The 12,817-nt window shown below is 36.0% G+C and overlaps 1 protein-coding gene across 4 annotated transcripts in view; it reads right to left on the bottom strand.

Moving 5' to 3' along the window:
* Window positions 1-12,817, bottom strand: part of SPOCK3 (SPARC (osteonectin), cwcv and kazal like domains proteoglycan 3) — a 120,866-nt gene that overhangs the window by 6,194 nt on the left and 101,855 nt on the right. For 3 of the 4 annotated variants that reach the window (XM_054382921.1, XM_054382922.1, XM_054382925.1), the window contains 2 exons: window positions 8,830-8,949; window positions 3,457-3,678 (listed from right to left, as the gene is read on the bottom strand). In XM_054382921.1, coding sequence (XP_054238896.1) covers window positions 3,457-3,678; window positions 8,830-8,949 — 342 coding nt within the window. The remainder of the gene's footprint in view (window positions 1-3,456; window positions 3,679-8,829; window positions 8,950-12,817) is intronic. The other variant, XM_054382923.1, reaches the window with a different exon arrangement.

Below are 12,817 nucleotides of genomic sequence, written 5' to 3'. Positions count from 1 at the left end.
CACATCTCAAGGATCTGCTTCCACAGTGATCCTTCATATTTCACAGATTCTCCATCTCATTCAATAACAAAACAGTGATTTTTCCATCTATCAACCAGATAATACTTGGTAGCACCTCTAGATTCTGGCATATGGTCCACTGCTGATTAGTGGCAGCTGTATTGTGGCTGCCTGTGCTTGAGGTCTAGTATTAGGACAACCAAGGCTTGAATGTCAGGGATTTGGAGCATTAATCGAGTAATTTTATAATTAATTGAAGCATTTTAAGAAATCTTTCTGAGGACCCCAATTATGTGTTAAGGCACATTACATCTTCCTTTAGAACCATCTATAAACATATTTGAATTCCTGCAATCTGAAAAGACTGATGCAACAAATATGAATCATAGTAATTAATTCTCGTCTAAGATGGACAAATTTTAGCATCATAAAGACGTTTTTCAGCTTTGACAGACAGAAAATCCTATAGAAGCATCCATAGAAGTGCTGGACTAACAGGTCCATGCAGAGGCCTGCAGTAAACACTTAGGTGCTAAGCATTCATATTTCCAGCATAATTGGGTATACTCTCCTACTCCAAAGCCGTGATACAAAAACACCCAAGACAGCAGTAAGAATGAAGTACTGGCAGAAAAACATTCAATCAATAACAAGGGTGAGACTGCACGTGCTCCACCCTTTAGATCAGGACAAAAGTGCTAAACTACAGTTAACTAAGAAAATAAATTCTGAAGAGGGGCACTGAGGCATTTGTGTGAATTATAGTTGAAACTAGAAGGCGATAGTGATCAAAGCATACAGGAAGACTTGCGTAAGAGCACTGGCAAAGTGAGGATTTTTAAGTATGGCAGAAATGCATTATATTGTCTTGACTTTATCTCAGAAATACTAAAGCACACCTAAAGCAGAACAAGGCCAAGGAAAACATGCAGTAAACACCACCCAGCCATATGTAAGTGTTTAAGAAATAGTCAAGGTGGACAACTACTACAAGATTGTTTTCTGAGCAAGAAAAGATCTGATGAGAATTCGTAAGAAGTTGCTTATACTGGCTAGTTGTGAGTACTGTGTAGTAAGAGGATTAGTGTACTGTAATGCATCAACAGAGACCTCAAGCAGAAAGAAGGAAGTGTTGCAAATACTTGTCCCCTCCTGACAGTCTTGAACTATGAAGTTAAAACCAAAGAGCAAGATAGGCATCTCAAATAATGGCTCAAGTAAAGGCTATGTGTTTTTAAAAAGCACAATGGAATTTCTATCCTAATATGATACATACTGGTCACTAAATTTCATACTCATGTTGAACACTATTAAGCAACAGCAGCGCTACATGGCTTGAAGCATTCTGTTGACATCAACTTATTTCAGTTAAAAAAAAATTAAAATTTCTGAATTTCTGAAATTCAGAAACTGAATTTCTCTACCTCATCATCATTTTTGCTATTAATTGAACAATCTAAATAAGAGCTTTAACAAGTCTTTTTCTATCAGGTAAAACACAGCGAAACAAAAACATACTACATGGTTTAGCGTAACACTGAAAATTATGACTAGAGAATTCAGTGGGTCACTAATAACTAGGGAGTTAGGACTCAGTTGTGCAAGAGCTAATACTAAGATGTGACAAAACAAGGCTATAAGCTTTTTTTCTCTCCTTACACCTTCAAAAGGGAGAATACAAATTTTGCTGACAGCACTAATTTGGATGGACTGCATATTTAATTGAGAAAAAACAATGATTGAGATTTCACCTCACACATCCAAAAAGGACACATCCTTTTTACTATCTGCTCAAATAGCTTGTGATACCACAGCATATCTCATCTGTTTTAAATCAGCACCTTATCACAACAACATAGTAAAGTCAGTGAGGGAAAAGAATGAAAAGAAGTTTGATATTGTTGGATTCTTTTGTGCAGAGAATTAGCATCACAAAAAGCTGGATCTCAGATTTTGAGATTTTGGGTGCCATTAATATAATTCAGTAGGTTTACAGCAGTCTTCATGATACTAACTCTCAAGACAAACAGTATTTTTAGCGTACAGAATAAAGAACTACTTGAAACTAGAATAAAGAACTACTTGAAACTAATCTCTGGAAGAGTTTTCTTAATGCCTTGGTTATGCTGTACATGTATTATATGGAATTGGTAGAAGAGCCAATTGGTAGAAGAACCTTGGACCATACTAGGCCACAGAGGCTGTACTTTCTCTACCAATTGAAAAGAATTATGCTGCCCTCAAAAGAGTAAGGGTGTTTACATATTAAGTTGAAATTATTGTGGTGGCAGGTTTCTTAAAAGACTATTAAACAAAATATGTTACGTTCTTCTACTTTATTTCTGGGATGGGTAATTTGTCATTTACTAATTTTGTTAGCAGTACACTCTTAGGGAAATATTGTTCGACTATAAAACAAACAGGGTGCCTTGAAATATTAACATTTAAGCTATAACGTTATAAAGACGAGAAGTCTTCTATTTAATATGTATCTACAGAAGTACAGGTTTATTTTTGTTCTGATTTACAACTGGCAGATGTGAAATAATAAAAACCTTTATTTGCATAGAAGTCAGTCAAATTAGCAATAATGAAAATTTATCACAAGAGTTTTAGAGGCACAAGTGAGATTTTCAGGAACACTGAAGTGACTTTGCAAACTTTCCATTAAATCAGGCTTTGCTTCTCTACAGCAGTAGAAATTTGGGCCCTATTGTCCCTATATACATTGTCCCTTGGAAAAAAATCTCCCTTATGTTAACAAGAAAAATCAGGGAGCTGCCAGTGCTGCCAATATTAAAAGAGTAAATTCTTTGATTCATTGCAACTAGTTTGATTACATAATTTATGTCTCCCTTAGATCAAAAATTGTTCCATGATCCTCAGGGAAATAATGCTTAGAGGTTCTGTTTGTTTAACCAAATCACATCAGGGCATTTAGAGATTTATCTAGGTAGTAAAAAAATCAATCAGTTCCAGGTCCAAATGACCGGAAATATCATCCATAATGTTCCTTCAGTTAGTTTAATAGGCTCACAAAACAGAATGTTAAGGTGCTCTACTTTAGCACTAAAAAGAAATTCTATAATTTAGCCAAAATAGATTGGGAAAGAAATAATTTACACTATTTTGTTCTTTATTTTGGTCTTTTTCCCCTGCATACATGGAAGTTGGCGTGAGAAACAATATTGCTGTGAAAGCATTAGCTGCTGTTTTGCACATTATTTAGAATCCTTGAATTTCTAGCAAGCCTTTTCATTTTTCGTTTTTTAAAATTGTCTTCTTTTTGTTTCATTTTAGGTAATCACAACAGGTAAAAAACTTGAACACAAATTCATGGTACAGCATTTAAGAGCTTATAGTTCATTGTAAATCTAGTACACTAAAAAAATAAAATAAAGCACTACAAAAAGGTCAGTCATACACACGCATACGCAGGTCGTTCTCATCTTTTACCTTGCTGTCTTTGGAAGCAGTAGCACCACTCATTGTTAGATATCAAACTGTCCTTGTATGTGTCACAAGAATTGAAGAATGCCCTAGTGCATGGCTCATTCTTGTCAAGGTAAATGCTTCCAAGCTCTGACTGGTCCAACAGCAGGTCATAGTTTGTATCAAGCCTATTAAACATCCAGCCAAGGGAGTCTTTACAAATTGGCAAAATGCTGGTATCAAATCCTAAGAGGAAAGGAAAAAAAAAATCATATAGCAGGAAAGATACAGAAGCTGCTGAGCTCAGCCACCACAACAAAATGCTGCAACATGGAAATTGCTCCAGTGGTACAGTACCTAAACAGTGTATGCTGTTAAAGTATTAGTTAGAAGTTATTGTCAGCTTCATTTTAAAAATCATGAAGTTAACCTGCTTAAAATCCAAATCCCAATGTCAGTCTCAAAGCATTTAGAGATACAATAATGTTTTCATGAGAAACATTGTACCTACAGCACACACATTATTTATGCCAATAAATTCTTTACAGTGATTGCCAGGAAACATTTCTGCTGAGGAATTTTAGTGATGTTATAAATCAAAAGAATGAAGCTTAAGTGGTCTGCAACGTTTACACAACTAAGAAGTGAATAGATTCCAGGTAAGTTGTTTGAATCCATTTTTTAATTCCTATAGCATACATTCAGTTCTATGAAAAAGGAACACAACACTCAGCTTCAGCAATGCCTTGAGAGTCATGATATTTTATCTTTACTGGATAACTTCACATCCTGGACAACGACATTGAAAAGATGATTGCTAAAAACAGCTGCCTGTATCAGGCCTACTAATACAGTTTGTATCTTCCTAAATTGTTGTTTGGAAAAAGGGTTATCAGTAACAGGCTGAGTTGATTATTCCTGTAGCCAGAGCTCAGACCTCACATTTGTTTTTCCTGTAAAACACATGCAGACTTGAATATGGACAGGGCTGGGAAATTCAGAAACTGCCAGGGCTCTTGGCTATGCTGAAGATGCGAGTCACATTCAACAACCACACATTTTTTTTCCTGTTCATCTCCTATGGGTCATATCAGAGCCTTATGATGCATGTGGCCAGGCACTTGAGTATACATCTTAATATAAAACAAGATTTACTGCTATTAAGTACTGTTCTTCAAAAAACCTTAAAGCTAAAACTGAGCACTGAAAAAAGTGAAATTGATGAATATGGCTATAGAAAACTTGACATGAGAGCACAAAGGAATTTCCATTTTCTACTGGAAATTAAAAGAAAATCAAGCCTGCCTGCCTCAGCTGTTCTGAAAAAAATAGGAAAAATGCTTCTATACTGCTAAAACAGATCATCATGGATGACTCGGTAATCAGACTTAGAAATCAGTGGATTTTCCTTTAGATATATATGCACAGGGAATTATTTAACAGGTGTTTCAGTTTGAAAAATTCAGGAAGGTTCACCAACCTTAAAACATTTAGTCTTATGACAAAGTTTCATTGCAATATTATTTACCCCTAAGGCTCTGCTCCTGACAGCATCTTAACACTTCCCAGATACTTCTCTTTTCTCTACTAGTCCTGCTTTTAGTTCAAGATCCTCCACAAGACTTTTCATTTAAAAACGGGTTGATTTGGGACACTGTTTCCATCCTGCCTTTTGTGCACCTTCATGAAGGGAGGAATTATGCTTAAGCTCACAAAATTTTCCTGAATTCGGCATTCTGGTCAGCTCACCAAACTGTAGGATGAGTTGTAGAAAAACAGCAACCATGAAGAGACAGGTTTTAACCAATAAGATCCCAGCTAGAATGGAATAGAAGATAAAAGCCATTTTTAAAGGTGTATTCAGAGACGGATCTTTTGGGCCAAAGTAGGCAATGGCAGGTAATAAATCTACATGGGGAATTTTAAGTGTTTATGGAGACAGAAGCATGCTTATTAGAACTAAAATGGAGCAGTCTGCTTTCTCCTGCTGCTCCTTCTTCTTTCTCCAGAACTGCTACACCACACAAAGGTCATCACCTCAGTTCCATGTCCACATTGTAAACCCTTAAGAGGTTACCTTGGTAAAGTTTTTGGTTCAGCTTTAAAGAACCTCAAAGGAACTCTTTGACCTTCAGTTTATTAGAAATGCTTTCTCTCCGCAATAACCTTCTTCCTCTACTATAATACTGGTTAAATAATACAGGTGTCACTCTTGAATGTATACTTGAGACATGGAGTCAGCAAAGCACTTGAGTACATATTCAGAGTTTAACATCCACTAACAAGGTGTGACACGACAGGGCCGGTTATACAGAACTAGGAACTTAGACCTAGAACTAGGAAATTAATTAAGAGTATATATTATCACTTTGAGCACCAACCAGTATGATGCTGATATACCTTTTCACAATTGTGACACAAAACAAAAAGCAGAAACTCAAGGGGGAAAATCAGTATAGTTGAGGGACAGTAATTTCTTCTTGATAATTAAGTAGCAAGACATTATACCAAGGAGAGCAGAATTGCTGCTCTAAATATCTGATATCTAAATTACAAAAGATTTTTCTCTTTCTTTCATTTTAACCACTTACGAGCTCTTGAAACATGCTCTTATGCAGCTATTTCTGAACACTGTCTAGAAAAATGTGACATTGTGTCAGTGTGAGCTGAAATTCCCCCCCACCGACAATGACCAGGCTAGCTCAGTCTAGAAGCAAATGAAAGCTGTATTTACAAAGCAAAATCTACAATCTATGATGAAATGCAATGAATATGTACAAATATACAAAATTCACAACATTCACAAATATATACAATCAACAGAAAAGCACAACCAAGCTCCCTTTGCTTCCCCCCAAAGGGAACCCTTCCCAAAGGGGCCTCTCTCCCAGGAGCTTCCCCCCCAGACCTCCCTGGACAGAGAAGCAGAGTTAGTTAAGCAGAAAGTTGTTAACTTAGCTGCCAAGGTCAGTACGTGTTATCTTCAGCCAGAAGAGAAGAAGAAACAGCAGCCAGACAGCCCAGCAACTGCCCCCACTGCAGAATGCAGAATGTGCAGAGTGCCCACTTTGTTTTGGGTAATAGTTCTTACACATTTCTATCTATCCAATGGAAGTGTTTAGAACAATCAGTATTTTGCTTTCTTACACCCAATAGTGACTTATTTACATTCTTTCACTTTCTCTGTTCTGAACTTTGCAAGGAAAAATTAAAAAGAAAGTTTCAAACCATCACAGACATACTAGTTTAAGCTTTTCCTCAACCAAAAAAATCACAAGGGAAATATTATTGCAAAATACACTCCTCCTCCATAGCTTACGCACTAGCATTCAAAACATTTCCCCAAAAGGAACCAACAGAAATGCTCCTGTTTCTGATTTATTTCTCAGGGGAGAACTTCTAACTCTTAATAAACATAATCTGCTTTTCAAGTAAAACTATTGTTTGCCTGCTTATTAAACTCGTAAGTAATAAATCCTGTACATTGAGGAAGCTAGCTTTTGACATTGTATGGCAATCAACACAGCATACATATGGGTCACATACTGCATTATATAAAAAAATGATTATCTAATAAAGAAGAAGTCAACTGCATGACTCTTTCCAATACCAATACACTGTCTGGTACAATAAAAGACAGTGACAAATTATATGTGTGAATAAACAAAGATGCACTCTGCTACACTCCTGACTGCCTCCTAGACTGTGGCTTTTACTTGTTCATTATGCAAGATGCATAGCAAGAAGGTTTTCACTTGTGATATTTGTTTAATATTTTGGCTATCAGAAAATGTTCTAACAGCATCTCGCAGCTAAGGCCTCCTGTGCACAAGTTGGGAACAAGTTTTCCTTCCTCATGTAGTTTTATTAGGACAGAGCTGAGAGGGAAGGACTAAAGACAACAGTAAACTTAACATTCTCTGTCACCTAAGCTGTAATACATTCCTGCTTCCGGCTCACTATTACTGCACACATAGCAGTGGAGCCTGATAGGCCAAGGGGAAGGCACCAAAGGTCATACGATAAACCTAGGATATCTGACTCTCATTTTAAAACAAGATGAACAACATTAAAATACAAAGCATAGCCACAACATCCCTTCAACACTGGTAGATATTTTCATCTTGGAAGTTCTTTCCATTTCTGGAAAGTGTTTGACAAAATTTTAAATGGCATAAAAGTAAAATAAAATCAAGATTAATCATATTGATAGAGCCTATCAGTTGGCTAATAGATTGAGAGTTCAGATGAAATGTTTTCTGTGGGACATGAGACTGACTATTTTATTAATAGGAATGGCTGTTAAGAAAAAGAAGATGAGGGAGAAATAAAATAAAATGCTACAGTAAGCATATTATGTCTCATTTTGTATAAGGATAATTCTATTAAAAAAATCTGGGCTGCATCAAAAGAAGCATGGCCAGCAAGTTGAGGGAGGCAATTCTGCTCTGCATCACTAGTAAGATTCAGCTTTGCAAAAAAGTGTCAGTTAAGAAAAAATACGTAACTCCTGTAAAAGCATATCAATAGAGGCACCTTACATTTTTTACTTGCTATCAGCATATTGATGGCTCTAGGAAAACAACTTAACCATTGTTATTTGGTTTGTTTAGAAATAAATATTAATGACTGTATGAGTCAATACATAGTATTTAATAGGTGAAACATCTATGAAAAGCATGAGCAAGGCACTATAAACTTGTAACACATCCACTCTGGTCAGAAGGACTGTGTCCAAGCCTTTTAAGAAGTCCTGGCCCAAGTACCACCAGCAAGACTGCAATATAAAAAAATCCTAAATGTAAACAGACAACCAGAAAGGATGTCACAAATTGTTTTTTAAATGCAGAGTGTTTTTTTCAGTGAGGAAGGGACTCTATGACAAGCATAAAGGACAGCCTGAAAAAAAGAGTGCCAGAATAGATTTTTAACTCCCCAACCATAACGAACAACTCCAGGAACCTGCTAGAATACTTCAGACTCTGAAAGGAAAAGTTGCATTCAGGTGGCTTTTTGTTGTAGATGTTCTGCACAGATCATTAAGTTTCATGTACTAAGTATAAAGTTGTCATACAGGATTAAAAAGTTCTTTGCAAGATTTATTCCTAGGTATTACTCCCAGACATCCCCAAAGCAAGTGCTGAACTCCCTGGTATACTTCAAAATTAATGCATCTGATGTCCTGGACATGAAGACTTGGGACCTGACAATTATGACTTTCATGACCAACTTGGAGGGATTTCATCAGAGATACCAGAGCTTACCTCTTGAGGTTAAGTTTTTGTACACAGGCCTATTTGAAGCACATGAGAACAAGGTAAGTTTTAGCAACAGAAATTTAAAAGTACAAAGAAGTATCAAAAAGAACATCAAATAAGACAAGCAGAAATCTCTTACTGGTTCTTTCAGGTCTTTGAACAATCCTAGTCTTCTTGTTCTGAATTCCACTTTCATGAAGTGCCTTAAACCAGTCTCTCAATCTGTTTGCAACCTCCCTGAATTCCAGGTCACTGCACACTGAAAAACAAAATGCAGAGCTTTTTAATATTTTTCTCCTGGGTGCTAAACAGTATTTTTCAAACCATGCTAAAAAAAAAGTAAAATACATAAATCAATATAAACATATATATTTCATAACTTTCTTCAAATTCGTAAACATTAATTTCATTACTGAGGTATGCCTTCAAAACCCAGTTGAGGTCCTCGAGAATTACACTCTGATGTATAAAACAATTATGAAATTATATATATATACATAAATTAAAAACATCCTTTGCAAACTACTGCAAGCCACTATAAAGAAGCTCTAGCACAGATATTTTCCCATCTTATGATAAATGAGGCTGTGCGGCAGAGACACCTACAACAGTGTTTTGGACTTTTACTTTTGTATTCACTAAGGCAATAGTAACCAAATCCCCACCAGGTCAGATGATGTGATTTAGGCAGATAATACAGGAATTCCCAATTTGCTTTCCTATGCTGAAGCATGCGAAAACAGGATTGACAGAGGAAGTAATTCCAAGAATGTCCTGAAGTCTTATTTGATTAAAAGTAGTTTTACAAGCTAACGTTCATGAGCACCTAACTGCAAACAGGGCACCCTACAGTCATGTGGTGATGAAAAGGATGGTGTCTTTGACCAGAAACAGCAAAAGCAGAAAAAACACACAAGTCCAAAGACAGCATCTGTACATCAAGAGCAGCAGGTTAATAGCAGTCTGGCTGAAGTACTGTACTGGTAGTCTAGTACTGAGGCCAGCAACAGTAGATAACAGAGATGTGCAGTGAGTAGGCCTATTCACGTTCACTATTAAGCTGCTGGAGAAGGACAAATAAAAGTTGTGTCTGGAGCAAGCAGATATTCCTTCCAGAATTCTGTTATCCCATTTCATATGTTGGAGGGAAGCTGGGAGAAGACAAGAGAAATACAGGATCTAGAACACAGCAAATGTAGCAAAACCACTGGGTGTAAGCCTCTCTAAGTAGCAAAATAACTTCCACTGCCCTGGTCAACTGCTATTGCTTACAAATCAGGACCATTTTCCAGATCTTCCAGTAATTAAGCTACAATCTGAAGAGTTCATACCTAACTTGGCAGAGCTTCACAGTGATATCACTGAAAATAAATTTCCAGTTCAGCTAACTTTTCCTTTATTATGTAGCAATCCATAATATTTAGTGACATAGCCTTCAGCACTTTATTAAAATTGAACACTGTGAAACACCTATTTGTATTTTAGAGTAATACTGAAACATGCCATTATACCAACAACTATCAATGTTGGCACAACAACAGATATCTAAGCTTGTTTATTCATTCTTTGCAGAAGTATCTCAAGATCTTTTGTCTCCGTAAGACTGAAGGTGCAAACTATACATATTTGCATATATTATGAACTGACACTTTAAAAAAACCTGTATTTGTGAGTAATGGAACAAATGTTTTTCTAACAGTTCAAGGGGAAACTGGGGAAAAGAGAGTTTTTTAAGTGATATACGGGCATGTATGCTCAAAAAGGTCATATGCCAACTAGACTACACACAAGTACTTTTGCTACAACATCACCTTTCTTTACCAAACCTTGCAGCAGTTGACAAGTAGGCATAAAGGATCAGGTATTAATTTGGGACACCCTATTACTCTTTAATTTCCTTTAACTACCCTCCCTTGATTTAAGAAATAGACTTTTAGAATTAAATCAAAGGGTATGGAGCCCAGCACAACTTTCATCTACCCTGCACAACACTGTGTAGTATCAGCCTAAGTCCTAGAAATGCCAAAGCTACATTAGTGTGGGGCACTGACGCAGGTATTTTCATCTCTCTATATGTACTGCTTCTTTGATTAGCGTTTGATGCTGAGGTGACCTACTCAGAGCCAGCTCATTTCCATGTACAGACACATAGATGTACCCATATATGCATGTGTGTGCACACGTATGTTAAAAAGGGAGATTACGAAGAAGCACAAGCTAACAATAAAAATTTAGCTTAAATAACATTAACAAAGATGTACACGGCAGAGACTTTCTGGAGAGAATCTAGCAATTCTTTGTTTTTCTAGAGGCAGCCAAACAGACACACAGAAGCTAATAATATCCTAAACGCTAATTAAAAAAAAAGACAGTGTCTCTTTGGCTAATATGTATACAAAGAAAATACATCTTGCTGTTTACAGCATCTGGTACTAGCCACTGTCATGTCCAACAGGACATAAAATGACATTTTCTGTGCTCCTGCGCAACGTGTTCCTTTCAAAATGGAAGGTACATACGGCATAGCATGGGCATGAGATTTCATATCAGACCTTAGGTTTGGGACTTTCTTCCAAATTGACCATCTTATAATCCTTTTCCCAAATTTCGCCTGGCAATTTAAATTATGTTTTTTTTTTTTCCTGTCAAAACAAAGAGTAATAACATTGTAACAATTTTAAGTTAATTTATCAATTTGGATGGCTTTATAATGGGAATAGATCAATGCAAAACAAATCAAAACTGTCATTTCCCTGTTTTGCACCCCTTAGCTACTCAGGTTCTGGAGTCGGCTCTTAAATATGGCAGGTAACTACATCTACTGTATTATTCATTTAAATGCACAGTGTGTTTTCAGTTCATGACATTTGTAATACGTCAAGTAGAAGTAGATGTCTTTTATATGTGACATAGTAGAAGTGCACAGGAACTACAATAATCCAGACACTTAATAATTTACATGGACAAACTGTGTTCTCACCAAGGATTTAAAACACAAGTTTGTAACAATGTATTTCAATATTTGAGTATCATAGATTTTTTTCATTAAAGAAGCATCACAGAAAAAGATTTAAATAGAAGAAGCAGTGAGCAAATTAGAAATTCTTGCCATGAAACTTTTCATCAATCATTTCATTTTCACAGAGTGCTTAAAATATGCTATAATTTTCAGTTGGTTCAATAACAACTAATCACATAATTTAATTTTGACTGCTGGAAACTAAAAATATACTGTTTTTTTTTTTTTCCCTGGTTGTCATTCTCCTACCCTGAGCCTTTCTTTTTTTTTTTTTTCCATCTTCTCTGTTTTGGAATGTTCCATTGAGAAATTTAAGCCTCAGATTTCAGTATGTTTACTATTTTCCATAATTATTTTCAACGTATATCTATCTTAATAGTAAAATATCAGAATAATAATTGAAAACCCCATACGAATACATTTTTCATTTTTATGGTTCCTGTTAAGTGGTTTTGGCTGGAACTAATTCAGGTTAATTCCTCATCTGGTGTCAGTATTCCTTCACTTCCACAGGTAGTCTTTCCTATGGTCCTCTCCTAATATTGTCACATTGTATTGTTTGAAGCATTTCAGAAATGTAAAACAACCTGATGAAAATAATTCATTTTTTATATTATGATTACTGGGGAAAAAAAGGCTAGGATTACATTGACATGAGAAATAAAATAACTTTTAGAAGTGCTTATTAGAACATGGTGTTTTACACTGAAGAGTAATAAAGGAGAAAGCAGATTTACATGAAGTATGTAAGAACATAGGGTATTGGTATTAGCAGGTGCAAACAGATCCTTAATTAGTACAGCTATGTCTATAGTTACAGATTAGCATTTGAGCACCTTTGGTCCAAGACTTCCCATTTCCTACATTAAGCCAGACACTTGCAGGAAAGCTGCACACTCATTACCCCATCAGGTAAGACAGAGAATCAAAGCTTGACAGAGAGATCTTCTCAAAGGAAAAGACTGAATATTTTCATAATGCCCCAAAACAAAACAGGTAGTCAACTCCCAATTTATTCCAATCTCAACATGTGCCAAAGTTTGACAAAAAAGAAAAAATTGCATATATAGAAGTGATGCTAGAAAGTGCATTGATTTTTGCCACATAT

This window comes from Indicator indicator, chromosome 8 (genome assembly GCF_027791375.1).
Source record: "Indicator indicator isolate 239-I01 chromosome 8, UM_Iind_1.1, whole genome shotgun sequence".
In the NCBI taxonomy this organism is placed as follows: Eukaryota; Metazoa; Chordata; class Aves; order Piciformes; family Indicatoridae; genus Indicator; species Indicator indicator.
Note: the sequence above shows the minus strand (reverse complement) of the source record. Positions and strands in the feature narration are given on the sequence as shown.